Below are 17,023 nucleotides of genomic sequence, written 5' to 3' on the forward strand. Positions count from 1 at the left end.
TATCAAGCCCAGTTCCCAGAGGAATGTTTTCATCTCTGATGATCCCATTGGTGATGAGATTGACAAACAAGGAAATAAAAGACAGATTCTTGTTGGCTTATTCACCATTAGAAAATAGGTGATAGGCTGGCGGGAGGGAGGCGGGAAGAAGGCTAGGAATTTTGTTTGTAGACCAGATAAAAGAGCTAGCAAAGTAAACGTCTTTCTTTGAGCTCGTAATATAGCAATAACACAAACAACAGGAAGGAAAAATAAAATCTTTTAAAAAGTGAACCACCAACATTTGGCATTGACCATTTAAATATCAAAACCGTCTGCATTTCGCTTTGCCTTATTCAGGTCGGATTTTAAAACTATTAATTCAAAGAGCTACTAAAACATTTTATCAAAACTATTTAAGACAAAAGGTCTGGGACTTTTCAGGTTGAGGAGACAAATATTTTTAAAAACAGAAATTCCTAAGTTATTTTCATTTTTTTTTAAAGTAAATTAATATCTTTCAAGTGTCTGATGTAATCTCTCAACTATATCAGCTTTAGATCCTATATCAAAAATACATGAGCAGTTTCTTTTTTGCATAATTTCACCTTCGTATCCATTAATTATAAAAAAATAAAGTCAAAAACATGAGATCTGATGATAAAATATATTGAAAGAAATATTCTAACAAGCCATGAGCCATCTTCTCAAGAGGTTAATTTATCAGCTCAACATTCAGAACCGATGGGCTCATTAGCTAAAAATTGCATAAAAAGCAGCTATAGGTGAATGTGAATGAGTTTGGGCAGTCGTAGATGCATGGTACAGTATACAAATAACAAGTCGTTTCTTTTTAAAACTTTTTGGACATTGTTTAAACACATACTCACATGCGGCTTTAACGCTGTAACTTTACCATCACTTTTACTATATGGGAAGCAATTTGACTCCAATAGCAGAATTCAATAATGGAACTGGATTTTTCTTGAGATGAATTGTAAACATACTATTTGCTGACATTCAGTGTTTATACTAAGGGAAGAGGCACCAGAAACCAAAAGATTTTTGTTGTTGTTTGTTTTAAAATATTTTTAGCTTGATCCTAACAAGTCGTTATTCGGGTAAGGTTCTGTCTGACTAACTCCCACACAAGATTTGTCTGAGTGAGGATTACAGATCAGACCCAGAATTCACAATGCTTCTCGGAGATGGTTTATTTTTTAATATTCTCCCAAAACCCTGTGTTCATTTCAAGAGCTGGAAAGTCAGAATTGCAAATCAACTGGATTGGACTTATATAAAATCAAAATAGTTTTGGCGAGTGTAAATTTCAGGGGCACTTAGCTTCTTCACTTTTCCAAAAATCAAGAACTTCTACGCCCTAGATAATATTTTGAAGCGCTGCCCAGCAACAAAAAACTCATTCCCCACCCTTTAACCTGGGTTTGGCTTGCTCTTTTTTGTGTGTCGAGTAAAAGAAAAAGGATGACAAGCAAATGCTGTTAATGTCAAATGTCTTTTTTTTTTTCCCCAACAAAGGAAGAATGTCTTCTGAGTTTACTTACAACGATGTGTGCTGGAGATGGAGACCTAGCATCCTTGAGGGCTTGTCTACTCTGAAGGCTCCCTGCCTGAACATCAAGCAGTGGCCATTTCATCTGGAGATACTGGATGGGAGGAAACAAAAATGGGAAAAGAAAAATGAGTTCAGAAAAGAAAGACAAAATAAACCAACAAATCCTAGCTAACGTGGGCAAAAGGATACAACTTAAAACATACGCAAGGATCTGAAACGAAAAACAAAGAGACGGCAGGTACCTTTGTATGGTTATGTGAAACAAAACTGGTGCAGAGCACTAACGTTTTCATACATCAGCATTTTCAAACAGCAGAATAAGGAAATAAAGCAAATTGCAAAGACAATGTTATCGCGAATGAGTTTATTAACAAATCAGATCTGGAAGAGGAAAAAACACACACAGAAATAAAAGAGCTGAGAAACTGAGAGGGGCAGGGGGAAGGGAAGAAGGGTGGACAGTCAAGTCTTAAAATAAATAAATAAATAAATAAATAAACAAACAACTCCTGAATCCCAGCATATTATCATCTCACAGTAAGAATTTATTCAGCAAATGCCAGTAATAGTAATAATCAACTTCTATAGCTCTTTGTGTCTTCAAAGCACCATACAAACCTCACCATGCAGTTCTACTCTGAAAGGCAACTCTGTGTTCACCGCTGTGAGGTGCCATGTTTATTTTCTCTCAGTGGCTTCCAGATCAAATGTTCTCAGTTTACAAGTTTATTTTGTGCTACCTTTGCAAACTCGACCAGGAGGTCTGTAAGTCAAAATGGGTTATTTCTTTCTTGGGTATCAAACAACTACAACCCAATACTTGATGGGGGCCCCACCTAAATGAAATCTTTTCTGAACCCCTTCTTCTGGCCTTCAAACAACCCCCCAACTTCTCCAAGCTCATCATCAGAAGCAAGCGCCACACCAACTCAAAGCGGCACCAGACCCTGCCAAAACAACCGATGCAAACATCTGTAGACATATTTCTACTGCTGCAATGATCAACACCCTCCACAACACACCTTTCAAAATTCATGGTTCCTACACCCGCCTATCACAACATGTGGTGTACCTCACCCAGTGCACTGAATGCCCCAATAGCAACTAAGTGGTTGAAATCAGACAATCACTATGCTCTCGACTGAACTCACAAAGGAAAATGATAAAAGACAAAACCACCACATCTCCTGTGGGTGAAGACTTTTCACAAAGCGATCACTCTGTATCTGACCTATCAATCCCCATTGAAAACCTGCACAACACTTTTAAAAGACAAGCCTAGGAGTGCAAATTCATAATTTTGCTAGACACTAAAATCTGTGGTTTTAATAAAGACACTGGATTTATGGCTTATTATATCTGTAACCCACTAGCCCACCTTTTCTGTCCTATGATTTACAGTGTTGTTAACAGGCCACTTCACCTTGAATGGTCCCTTAATATATGTGCTAACTACTTATGCTGAATTATCTATTCGATCTTGTATTTATCTGTGACACTCTGAGCACCTTTCCCAGACCAGAAGAGCAGCTCTGTGTAGCTCAAAAGCTTGTCTCTCTCACCAACAGATGTTGGTCCAATAAAAGATATTACCTCACTCACCTCTTCTCTCTAATAGCCTTCCATGACATCTCTGCAACCTAACTTCCTTCAATAGGTTTGCATAGGTGTAACTGATTGGCCTTATAAGTGAAACTTAAATAACCTAGCTGATGATACACAAGAAGAAATAGAATACAGCTCACTCGCTCATCTGCCTTGATTCTGTGGGTCACTGAAGTTACCAGAAGAGCAGATGTGCTAAGTAAGAATGTGCTATTTTTACTTGGTCACTTTTCAGAATTGAACCACACTTCAAGAAGCAATGAAGTTTTGGCACTGACTTCACTAGGAACAGATATGGACTTCAAGTTCTGCACTAGGGCATGCACGTCTTCCCATTAAAGTCACTAGAATCACTGACATGCACCGGAGAGAGAGCAGAAATTGGCCCCAACAAACTAGTAGAAGAAGTATACCTGCAGTTCTCTGAGATATGCAGCCAGACGGATGGATCAGGCTGTGGAATAATTTTCTCAAGGGACATGGTGAAAGCCACATTGCTTGTGACATTTAAAATCAAACAGAACAAAGTTCTGGAGGACACACTATAGTGGGACTTTCCTGCACTGAACCTTCATTGATCTAACAAGTTACATAGGGTTACTATACGTCCTCTTTTTCCCGGACATGTCCAGCTTTTCGGCACTCAAACCCCCGTCCGGGGGGAATTGCCAAAAAGCCGAACATGTCCGGGAAAATGGCAGCTCTGCTCCTCCCCTGACTCTTCGGCTCTGTTTAAGAGCCAAGCTGCCCGAGCGCTATGGGCTTCAGGCAGCCCCCTTGCCTCCAGACCCCAGCCGCCGGCTGGGCACTTCCCCTCCCGGGCTCCGGCGGCGCAGGGACCTCAGGAGGTCATCTAGTCCAGCCCTCTGCTCAAAGCAGGACCAAGCCCCAGACAGATTTTTGCCCCAGATCCCTAAATGGCCCCCTCAAGGATTGAACTCACAACCCTGAGTTTAGCAGGCCAATGCTCAAACCACTGAGCTATCCCTCCCCGGCCTCAAGATGCAGGGCTAAAAACAGCAGTGCAGATGTTCAGGTTCAGGCTGAAGCCCAGGCTCTGAGACCCTGCGAGCAGGTAGAGTCTCGAAGCCCGGGATCCAACCTCAGAGACTCAATGCTACAGGTTTTTTACTACAGTGTAGATATACTCTTGGAGAGTCTCATATTTTCAAGCTTTGGAATTCAAAGAAATAAACACGTGGTTTGTGCCCCTTTCGGTTCTTCAAGTTCCAAGAAAAAAATTGTTTTTATTAATCGTCACATTTGGGATTTTGGCAAATTGGAGTAGAATCTTCCAGAATTTGTAAAAAAAAAAAAAAAAAACACACCTATAATTATTTCAAAGAAGCAATGTTGCCAACTCACAATTTTAATCACAAGTTTCCCAATGTTTGAAGTTTAGGCAAAGGCCCTGCTCTCGGAGACAAGTGATTAGGAGAGAATCTCAGCTTTTATGATTGTTATTGTTATTTTAAGAGTAAGAATCTACCCATCCTGGTTTTGGACAAAAGCTTGAAAATGTGCCCTGAGAGTGCCGTAGACTAGAGATTCAAAAAGCAGAAGGCAAATGAAAAGAACCTAAAAAGGTATCATTTTAAAAAAAAAAAAAAAAGGAAAAAAAGATAATTTTAGGATTTTTTTTTTTAAAGACCAATCTCATTATTTTTGGGGGAGTCTGAGTCATGATTTTAAACATCTGATGTTGGCAATACCGGACAAATCAATTACTGAGGCTTGAAAAATCTCAGGTACCGTACACATGGTGATTGTTACATCACCATATAAACGTGACTATGAAAAAATAAGTACAAGGCACTAAAGGCCTCTGTGTCAGTTCCTTCATAACGGATTACACTGAAGGTCACAAACCCACTCCACTAAAAGAAATAATGATAAGTGGATTGACAGTCCACAATGAGTAATAGCTCTCCAAAATTTTCAGCAGCATTTTAAAATGTTTAGAGCTGGTGAAAGATGTTGCTTCATCACCCTAGAGTCTGAAGTTTGCTGGGTATCCAAAGAACAAGCACAAGGTAAGTGCCCCCACAGCACATCTCGATGTGCCTCAGATCTGACCTGAATGACCCATCTGCAGGGCAGGGGTTAGTTCTACCACTACTAACATGCAGTAAAGGCAGTAAGTGCTAGCTATCCGACTGAGGCATTTTTCCTAGACCACCAGCCAGCCATCAGATGGTCATGAGTGATTTAAAATATTGCTACAAGAGCGACAAACCCACAAAGAAACTCATTTTGTCAGCAGTTTTAGCAGATAGGTAGGTCAAGGACTGACCAGGCCTGGACACTGGAGTATCTTTTTGTCACTAGGCAGCACTCCTCCAGGGCACATCAGATGCCCTGAACGTGCAGCGTGGGGAAGTTCATATTAGACCCTTTCTACGTGCTATTATGTGGCTAAACAAAAGGTTGTAGTCTCCAGTGATCAGTTCAGAACCTTTTACTGGTACTAAATTCCCTCAGAAAGAAACTCCATGTGAAAGTAGGGTGACTAGGTGTCCGGTTTTTGACCGGACCCTGGAGGCTCCGATCAGCACCGCCGACCGGGCCGTTAAAAGTCCGGTCAGCGGTGCCACGGAGCTCAGGCAGGGTAGGCCCTACCTGTCCTGGCTCCGCGCTGCACCCCAGCAGGGGCCATCAGGTCCGGCTCCTAGGTGGGGGGGCCACGAGACTCCGTGCACTGTCCCCATCCCGAGTCCGCACTCCCATTGGCCAGGAACCGTGGCCAATGGCAACTACGGGGGCAGTGTCTGCGGGCGAAAGCAGCACATGCAGAGCTGCCTGCCACGCCTCCACCTAGGAGCCGGACCTGATGTCCACTTCCAGAATGCAGAGTGGTCTGAATTCCAGGACAGGCAGGAAGCCTGCCCCAGGCCCCCACCCTGCTGCACCATTGACTGGGAGCCACTAGAGGTAAGCCTGCATCCCAACCCCAAGCCCCAACCCCTCTGCCCCAGCCTAGAGCCCCCTCCCACATCCTGAACCCCTCTGCCACACACCCCAGCTTGGAGCCCCACCCCAAATCCCTCATCCCCGGCCCCACCCCATAGCCCCCAGCCCTAGACAGAGCCCTCATCCCCCTGCACCCCAACCCCAGCCCGGAGCATCCTGAACCCCTCATTTCTGGCTGCACCCCAGAGCCCAAACCCCCAGTTAGAGCCCTCACTCCCTCCCGCACCCCAACCCCCTGCCCCAACCCAGTGAAAGTGAGTGAGGGTGGAGAAGAGCAAGCAACCAAGGGAGGGGGAATGTAGTGAGCGGGGGGCAGGGCCTCAGGGAAGGGGCAGGGCAGAGGGGAAGGGGTGGGGCTAGAGTGTTCGGTTTTCTGGGATTAGAAAGTTGGCAACCCTATGTGAAAGGTTCAATTTTTCCTGCTCCACCTTCAGTCTCTAGAAGAGGGTCAGTAATTTCACAGTGATTGCCACAATGTCCAGGTAGAACAGGCTAAGTGAAAGAAAGAGCCAAGGAGGAACTTACAACTGCTTTGCTCTTATACGTTTAAATCCCAGTAAAACCCTTCTGCTACCCACCCCTAACAAAGAGATGCCAAGAAATCTCACGTTGCAAAGTCTAGGAGGTAGCCAAAGCCGCCTCTTTTCCTGGACACAGTTGGAAGTGAATTCAAGTGGAGTCCAAAAAGAAAACTCCAAAACTTAAGGTTCTATTTTTCGCACACATGCACTCTCACACGTGCAGCTTCCATTACCACCAGTGGGAGCTACACGCGTATCGAAGGGGAAAATAAACAGCCCTCATAAACAGCGGTGATGTGCAATGGTCATAAAGTAACTTCTATCAGCTCTAGCCAGTGGAAAGCCTCCAGTTTTACATTCCGGCCCCATCAAGGGCAAGATGTTCTGTCCCAAGGATAAACACAAAGGGCCTCAGCAAGTCACTGTGTCAAGCTAACTAACGGACAGTTTCAATGCCGGGACGCTCACAAAAGTGTAATTGGCTGGCTTTAAAACGCCAGCCCCGTTGATAAATGTATGAAATATTCGTTTTGTTTAAGGTGACACGCCTGGCTCGAGGACTCCATGTCCAAGAACGGCTATGCCTATAATACGACGTTAATGCAGTGGCTTATAATTCTTACTTTGCATAAAAGCTTCATTGTGTGCCATATCCAATCTCCACAGGTTACCTGAGCCACAGCTTTTTACGAGTCTACAATACACATAATTTTCAATTATGTTAGGGCAGAACAGAATCACTGCCTATATAATATTACTGGTTGGAGGAAATGAGACTCAGCCCTACTGCCGAGAGAGCTAACTGAATCCAGATGGTTGGGGGGGGGGGCGGAGGAGGGGAAGGGGGAGAACAAGCGGTCCTATGGAGTTACGTAGCAGCAACCACCCCTCAGCAACTCTCTCTTTCACAATGGAACGAGATGCCAAGTAATTGCCGTGGCCCCCACCACCACCCGTGCACAATACATTAGGTATTAGGTTGGAAACTGTAGAAGGGAGGATTCTTTTGGCAGAGGAAGAGTTACAACACAGCTCGAACATGCAAACTTTCGGGGAAGGGGGGCAGAGACTGATTGCTTTCACAGGTTTACTGCTGCTGCAATGTTCAGTTATTCTTATTAAAAGAAGAAAATTAGGTCCTATTACAGCCAGGAGGTAAATCCTTTCCTTCCTTGAGCAACTAAATAGCAGGAAATCCTATTCTTTCAGTCCTAAATGCCGATTTGAGTCAGGCAGTTCCTCTAATTTGCAAGGGGACTACAAAAATTCAAGCCTGACTTTCCCAGCATTCTGACAGTGGTTTTGCATTCCTAGGAGGGGGGTCAAAGAGGAGGGAAATTCCCACCATCAGTAGTCCAGAATTAACACTCTCGCCCTCTCTGTACAACACTACACACACATACACACTCCCCTCCTGCTTGTCTGCCTCAGTGTGGAAATTATGAATTGCCTATACAAACACTCAACTTTCCAGCCAATTAACTCAAACAAACCTGTGCAAATTATTTCCAAGCAAACTGTTAAAATAGGCTCCACTGTCACCTTCTTACATTTTTTAAATAACGCAATCTTGGCATAAGTATTTTATTCTCTGTTTAATAATATGATCTAATTGTGGGTCATTAGTGTGGGGTTTTTTTTAAATAACATTTCAAGCAAGAGAACTTATGCAAAATAATTGTTATGATGCAGGCCTCCGCACAAAGATTAAAATACATATGAGGCTAGCGTACTTGAGAGAAACCAAAGCTGTTTAAAAGGCTGTTAAATTGTTAGCACAAGGGGAAAGGCAAATATCTCAAACAGCCCAGATTTGTTTTTGTAAAAGGGGTGCAAAAAAGAAAAATCTTGAATCTTATAAGAAGCAAGATTTTACAAGTCACCTTTCTACTTCAGCTGGCATTCTGAAGGTCTGGTATACCACGGAACCCAACCAAAGCCACCTGCCTAGGGTCTCCAGTGACAGTATTAACAACCTGCTAAATGGGACTGCTCTTCCAAGACTTTGTTTTGAAAAATAAAATGCTATCTGGTTACTATATGTCCAGGTTTCCCCAGACATGACCTCTTTTTTGGTCCTCCAATCTCCGTCCGGGCAGATGTTTGAAATCTGAACAAACATCTGTGATTTTGAGCTGGCAGCAGGAGAGCAGGGGCTGCTAGCCTGCCGCCCAGCTTTGAAGGTAGCACTACCACCAGCAACAGTGCAGAAGAAAGGGTGGCATGGTATAGTATTGCCACCCTTACTTCTGTGCTGCTGCTGGTAGCAGCGCTGCCTTCAGAGCTGGGCAGCCGGAGAGCTGTACCTTCCCCAACACCAGAGCCGTGCCTGGGATACGGCGAATCAGGGCGACAGCCCCAAGCACCACGCTTTGGGGGGCTCTGCGCTTCATGAGGAGGCAGGTGGGGGGAGGGGCAAGGAGGAGCCTCCCCGCCAACCTTCCCCTCCTTCCCAGCGCCTACTGCAATCAGCTATTTCGCAGCGTCTGGAGGTGCAGGGGAGGGGAGGAAGAGGAGCCAGGGCGCAGCGCGCTCAGGGAGGGGGCAGAACTGGGTGGCGAAGAGGTGGGGCGGGAAGATGTGGGGTGGAGCAGGGGTGGGAAGAGGCGGGGCAGGGGTGGAGCCGTGGGGGAAGCAGTGGAGTGCGGGTGGGGCCTGGGCAGAGCCAGGGAGAGCACTCCTCGCCAGATAGAAAAACAGCACCTATGTCCCGGGCCCCACATCCCCCTAGGGTGGCCCTGCCCCCCACCTTCCATTCCCCTCAGCAATGTCCTCTTTTGGGAACGTGAAATATGGTATCTATTGGTAACTGCCTTCCAACACCCCTCACCCCCAATATTAAAACTTAGGAATGTTCATTAGAAACCATTACTCAAAGCACCCATCCAATGCTGTGATAATATGTTTTTCTGCAGCAGTACAGTTCCACTGGAGGAATATGTATGCATCTGTTTTTACCACACAGCTCCAGAACTGTTTCCACCACTGGTAGGCGCTAGTGAGTGCTGCCCCAGAGCAAAAAAAGCCCACTATGTGCTTTTAGAGGAGACGAGGCTATGCATCTCAGGTTCTGAGAGGCTGGTACATATTCTCCCCAAGAAACTGAAACACACAGAGACGAAGGTTCTACATGTCCAAGGTTCCTAACTGAATCCAGGGTGGAATTGGGAATCCTAGAGAAGCCAGAAACTCTAACTCACAGTCACCTACTCTATCTGCCAGCCCAAATCCCCACCTACACAATTTCCCTTCCTTTCTAAAAGTCCTTCATGGACCTTGACACACAGCCCATGTCAAATCATCCCTAATGCAAATACCCAGATCTAACCTTTGCCATTAGCCTCTCTCTTGGGCAGCACCAAACACTCCTGAATCTTGTGGAAGTTCAACCCTGGATTCAAACTTTGCAGCTCAGGCCCATCTCTGATATCTAGCTGCCAACATTACTCAGGGTCTGTCAGTCTTTCAGCTTTCAGTCCGTGTTACACCCATAGTGATAGTGAGGACCAAAAAGTGTCCATACTAAAGTGACAGCAACATTTCTGGAGACCATACAGAGGAAAACCAAGAAGAAATAAGACAACCAACAAAGCCAAAGAGTTCAGCCAGGTAATTACTGTGTTATGTGGAGATGCCAAAAAGTAATCGGTACTTTACGCACAAGAAGCAAAGTTTGCAGCCAATTCCTGCTCCCATTTAAGTCAGTAGCAAAATCCCATTCAGTTTCTGCTCCAATATTTAATCCATTCTTCTTCTTCTCTCTCCACCCAGGCACCAATAAGACAATTTTTAATCTATTACAAAGTAACTAAATTGATGGGGGATCAATGGAGAATTTTAGGTTTCCCCCAAAATGCCCCTCCCCTCACAATACTATGACAAATCACCTTTACCAAATACACAGTTTACTGTAAAATTCATAGGAAATCTAGTAAATAATAACAATTGATCATAAAGGGCCTGATCCTGCTTCCCAAAGGACCTGCTTCTTTCCACACCAAAAATTCCCACCGCAGTCAAGGGATGAAGGATTGAGTCCAAACACAAAAATACATTTCTCTCTCCTCCACATCTTTCTTCTCTAGTTAGGAACCTTCTTCTAACTATCATAACCATTTTAAAAATACAATAATTTTAAAATAATAATGATACTTGAGTAATAATTACATAATAATAAATAGCCTAGAATAAATTTTACAATAGAACCGGGAATAAATAAAGCATTATAAAAATCTCCTTTGTAAAGCAAATATATCGGGGGGTTGGGGGAGTACTGAGATAAACAAGGCACTGCAATATTCAATGAAGATGTAAATTCAAGGCCAATTCAACATACAAAAAGGTGTTCAGATAATATAATGATATTGCTGAACTGACAAATAACGCATGCTCACGCACACACACACACACACACACACACACACACACACACACTGAGCAAAAACTTCTGTCCTTAATTCCCAAATAGTCATGTGTCGTGGTAGCAGAGCAGTGCATCGTGGGACAGCTACTGAAGCTACACCTAAGCAAAAACACCTGTGGGACGGAATTTCCCTGCTCTTTTCAGTTTAAGTTACCCCTCCTCCTTTTTCCTTTCCAATACTATAAGAGTTCCCAAAGAAGGGGACCTAAAGTTGCCCATTTCAGTATTTCTTGCCAGTGTTAACTTCATTGAAATGATAACACAGTTCTTCCAGGGTCCGTTGTAACTTGGAGCATTAAAACTTACCCATTGAATAGCTCAATCTGGTCTGAAACAGAGATGCCTGAAAACAGGATTAAACAATAACCGGGCACGTGCAGCAAGTACTCTTATCAAAGGATCTTACCAAGACCTCCAAGACTCTTGTGAGACAGGTAAATACTGTTCCTGTTTTAGAATGAAATAAGGCAGACGAAAGTGCCCTGATTGGCAGAGGAGCAGAGTCCCAGCAGGGCCTATTGGGGTCAACCTCATCTCCGAAAGTCAGACTTGAGCAAAAGTGACCTGAGCAAAGTCACAGAGCCAGTGTCAGAGACAGGAATAAAACCGGACTCCCTTTCTCCTGCCATAACCACTAAACACCACCACCTCCCAGCTGGTGTTCAGTCTGCTATATCAGTGCTTTGTACGCAGCTTTTCTTACACACATCTGTGAAAAAGCACACTCCAGTAGCCCCAGCTTGGTATCACTGCATCTTATTGATTCCCATGATATCTAGTCACAGGCATACTCACACTGCAATGCATAGGGCAGAAACAGCCTGAAAAAACTCTGTGCTTCTATGGCAAAGTAGCCTGTTTTTAAATGCTAATAACAATCCTAATGAGATCCTGGGATACATAACCAGGGAATCCTGAGCAAGAGTAGGGAGGTCATTTTACCTCTGTATTTGGCACTGGTGTGACCACTGCTGAAATACTGTGTCCAGTTCTGGAGTCCATATTCAAGAAGGATGTTGGTAAATTGGAGAAGGTTCAGAGAAGAGCCATGAGAATGACTAAAGGATTAGAAAACATGTCTGATAGTGATAGACTCAAGGAGCTCAGTGTGTAACTACCCACGTGGGGAACAAATATTTAATAATGGGCTTCTCAAATCTAACAGAGAAATGTATAACCTGAATGGCTGGTAGCTAAATCTAGACAACTTCAGACTGAAAATGAGACATATATTTTTAGCAGTGAGGGTAATTAACCACTGGAACAATTTACCAAGGGTCATGATGGATTCTCCATCACTGGCAATTTTTAAAATTGATATTGGATTTTAATTTTATTTTTTAAATATGCTCTAGTCCAGAACTGTTATGGGGAAGTTCTATGACCTATGTTATATAGGAGATCAGACGAGGTGATCACAATGGTCCTTTCTGGCGTTGGAATCTATAAACCAAGAATTAACTCATACAGAAGTTAGAATGAAAGGTGTTGTTATAAAGCAGTGGTTTTGAACATGGGGGTCCGCAGACTATGACTGGGGGAGTCCGCGAAAGGTTGTCGTTACGACAGAACAGTGGTTTTCAATGTGTAGTCCGCGGACCCCTGGAGGACCACAGACTATGTCTAAGATTTCCAAAGGGGCCGCACCTCCATTCAAAATTTTTCAGCAAATGGAAGAAAGGTTGAAAACCACTATTATAATACAATGATTGATATAATTGAAATGAAGCATCCATGAACAAAATTAACCATTTTAAAACATTATGTGACTGTAATGATCAGGGAAGGTGCTGAATTAACAATCATGGAGACAGAATGTGTCCACAGAAGAGATACTTCATGGGCAGCACCTGTGAAGGGGTAGGATCTTGCACAAACTGCCACCGTGTCTTAAACCTGACCTAGAGAGTCACCTCTATGGCCTTGTCTACAGTGGCAAGAACTAGATCTGTAACTCAGAAGTGCAGCTCCAACAATGGTAACACTGATCGTAACGCTAGTGTAGAAAAGACTCAAATGCTGACCCCTCCGTCTACTGTAGAGCTTCAATAAACATTTGTGCCAGTGAAGTTACATCATGGAGAGAAGAAGGGGGGCATGGTAGGTGAGCAGATTACAGGACCAATTTTTGCTAGTGTACAAAAGGTCTTGGGTGAATGGGTAATTCAGCGTGCCCAATCACTGTCTGCAAAGAGCGACAAGGTTGTCATTTAGCACGGTGGGATTTCTGGTGTAAATACTTGGCCTCCAGAAACAAGAGTGAGGCCAACCAGACCCTGCAAGAACTAATTTAATAGAAAAATCATAAAGGAATAACATTCATGTGATGTGGAAGTACAGTAACAGTTTCTGCAGTTCATTCAACCTCTCAGAGCAACTCTAGAGAGCAGTTTAATTCTACATATATTCCCAATGCTGTGAAATAGTCTGCCTGTCTGTCCACAGATGTTTTCAAAGCACCTTATTACCAAAGAATCTAGGCACTGCAGAACGATTGGATTATGAAGATTTGTACAGTCTCTCTTCTGCTTAGCAAACAAGCAGAGCTTGGTTTGTGTGTGGATCTTGGGAGAGTGCCACCAATTTTATTTCTTGTATGCAGTGTATTGTAGCCATGTCGGTCCCAATATATTAGAGACATAAGGTAGGTGTGGTAATATCTTCTATTGGACCAACTTCTGCTGGTGAGAGAGAAGCTTTCAAGCAACCCAGAGCTCTTGTCTCTCTCACCAACAGAAGCTGGTCCAATAAAAGATATTAACTCACCCACCTTGTTCCACTAATCTTATTTTTAATTTGAAACCTGCCACAGGTCATATTGTAGAACTTAGTGGTGCATTTTGGATATCAGTGAGCTATAAAATAATCATGGAGGACAGAAGAAATTCAGTGACTGTAAAACATCAAGCTTTTTATTTATTTTAAAACCAAAAAAAAATGTAGTCATATCCATATTATTTTAGAAGAATTTCTCTGCACCGTGATGTGTTCCAAAGAAGCATGGAGTGTTCATTACAGAAAGAACAGAGTGGAAGGAGTGAAATTTCAGCAGATTCGCTCTATTTGTAGATAAGGATATTTTGAATGAGCAAAACAATCAACATGAGATTTATTGAACAATGTAATGCACAGACCCAAAATTCATTTTTCTCTCTCACTCTTTGGCAATCTCCCAAAAGAAATAAATATAAAAGTGACAGAGGTTTTGTTACTAATGTTTGCATGAAAACCGAGAACTGGTTTTATGGTTCATAAAATCTACATTCCTTCCTCCCCATTTAAAAAAGGGTGCTGAAAGACTTGAGGGCAGGTTAGTGGGACTGACCACATCGATGATCTGAACTACCTTTGATGAAGGAGAAGCTCTGACCACATTATTAGAACTTTCAAACTATGTTAAGGAGCTGATAGTTTTTTACAAGTAGGTAGCCCAATTTCAGGCTCTGCAACCACCATTTTTAGACCCATGTTCAAATCCCACTACTGGAAGATCAATCTAATGTGGTTCTGCTTTAATTTTGTAGAACAAATCTGCCTCCTGACACCACAGGGTGGACCATCCAAACATGCATTAAAGAATCTGCTTTTGGTTTCTACTAATGAAGACACAGCAAGAGATCTTTGCAATGATCAGGATGCCTATGGAGGGCTTGGCTGCAGGAGAGTTATTTCCCATGATGTTTATATACCAACACTAATCTTTGTCTACACAGACAAGTAGTCTATAAATGGCTATCAGCCAGGATGGGTAAGGAATGGTGTCCCTAGCTTCTGTTTGTCAGAGGATGGAGCTGGATGGCAGAAAGAGATCACTTGATCATTACCTGTTAGGTTCACTCCCTCTGGGGCACCTGGCATTGGCCACTGTCGGCAGACAGGATACTGGGCTAGATGGACCTTTGGTCTGACCCAGTATGCCGTTCTTATGTTCTTGTGTACACCAGTTTATTCCTGACTAGATTTTCCAGCCCTAATACCCCCACTTGGAACCATAACCAAAAATAGGCATTTGTCCAACCTACTCTCCCACGTGTTGCCTATTTGTGGGGAAATCTTGGTTTTGCCTGCTCTGGTGGGGGAGAAGCAGAAGGTGTTGATCAATATAGGGAACCTCTTGCTTCAGGTTCGCTTTGCAATGTGCTTCCAACCACGGCATGTCATAACTTTAATCAGTATGGCCATGGTGTAACTCCTGAGCTCTACTCCGGCCTCTGCAAAGGACTCATTGTGTGGCTTTATGCAAATCACATACACCAACATTTTCCAAGCTGGCCACTTGATTTTGGAAGCCTGGATTTTTGAGGGACCAGTTTGAACCCCTTGGTCTAATTTCTGAAATGCTAATCACCTATAACTTTACCTGAAGGCAATGAGAGTAGTGACTGTAAGACATCCACGACAAGGATTACTTCTTTATGTGGATTTATACAATGCCCACACAATAGGGCTTCAATCCTGAGTGGGACTCTTGGAATTTGAGCTATAGTCTCATCTCAATTTTCCTATCTGTAATGTAGGTGTAAATACTTACATACCACAGAGTGGTACTGTGCATCTTAATTCTATATTTGCATTGAACTCTTTGGGATCCTTCAATGAAAGGTGCTGTAGAAGAGGTTATTTTGTTTGCATGTTATGGTAAATGTTATCTATGGGTGTTTTTACTGAAAAAGTCTCATTTTCTCCTATTGTTGGGTAAGTGAAACTCATGATGACTTGTATCACTACCACAAAAATTCCTGTTGATGTAGCAATTCTGGGTGAACTGCCGGGAGCCACTCTGTAGTAAACCCAGCAAATTTCATACTGAATTTCCTGTCGCCTCCCTTGTGGTTTCTATGTGTGATTGGGTCTTCACTGCGACAAGGGGTTACTTCAGAATACGCGGCTCCAAGGATTTCAGACTGTCATGAAAACCAAGAACTTGCAAAATTCTCTCCTTCCCCAGGGTCAGAAACTTGTCTTCTTTTTTTTTTTTTTAACCAAGCCAAAAGAAAAAAGTTTTAAACATAGAAAATGTAATCATAAGACTTTGCAAAAAACATCCCCACGGTAATATTGAAACCAAAAACATTCTGATCTCACAGGAGAGGTTAGGAAGAGTGTTGGGTTTTTTTTTTTTTTAACCATCACTGGAAAACTTTCCACTGCATTCCCATCCTTGTGCATATTCCTCATTGTAATGACTTAAGTCGAATTGTGCGTAAATGTCTTAGAAAAATACAAAAAGGGTCAAGAGCCCCCTTGGTTAATTTTGCTGGTTGAGTAACAAACTTGTGGGGTGGGGGCAATTTTTTTATCAGAATGACTTTCTAGGAGAGGAACTACTCCTCCGACTAAAACTCTTGCTGCCTCAGCCAGAATCCTCCTGCCACTCAAGTATCATCTTGCTGTAACAAATTACTCCTAACCCTGGATTACAGCTCTTTCCAAATCCCTCCTAGAGAGCAGGGAAATAAACATTCCCTCCCAGGATTCAGCACCAGTTGTTTCCCCTATCAATAATCCTTCCCTCTATTTGCTCCTTCCACAGCATTAGCCCATGAGGCCAGCAAGACCACTCGCACCCATTTTCCTTTCAAACATAAGCTGAATGTCTCAATTGTCCATTAGAAAAGTAAAAGATGAAGGCTTTGCTTCCCCCGAAATCCTCACACAATGGTTAACTATCTCCACACACTTGTTATTTGACAGCAGACTACAAATGTCTAATCCAAATCACTCAGGGGAAGCCCATACCCTTCCCTCCCCCTCCATCACCACAAATTCCTTCATAATATACAAGCTAAAAAAACCACACAAACCTATCACTCAAGGGAAGGATGAGGAACGTCAGTGAAAAAGAAAAGTATGAAGACAAAGCAACCGATAAGTCACAGTAGTTATAGAAGAAATAACCAATATTATCATTATCACCACACATGTCCAGTGGACATAAAAGGGATAATA

The 17,023-nt window shown here is 43.1% G+C and overlaps 1 protein-coding gene across 30 annotated transcripts in view; it reads right to left on the reverse strand.

Moving 5' to 3' along the window:
- Window positions 1-17,023, reverse strand: part of TCF7L2 (transcription factor 7 like 2) — a 202,617-nt gene that overhangs the window by 122,195 nt on the left and 63,399 nt on the right. For all 30 annotated transcript variants that reach the window (XM_054034375.1, XM_054034367.1, XM_054034363.1 and 27 more), the window contains exon 4: window positions 1,545-1,646. In XM_054034375.1, coding sequence (XP_053890350.1) covers window positions 1,545-1,646 — 102 coding nt within the window. The remainder of the gene's footprint in view (window positions 1-1,544; window positions 1,647-17,023) is intronic.

The sequence above is a fragment of the Malaclemys terrapin genome, chromosome 7 (genome assembly GCF_027887155.1).
Source record: "Malaclemys terrapin pileata isolate rMalTer1 chromosome 7, rMalTer1.hap1, whole genome shotgun sequence".
Classification (NCBI taxonomy): domain Eukaryota; kingdom Metazoa; phylum Chordata; order Testudines; family Emydidae; genus Malaclemys; species Malaclemys terrapin.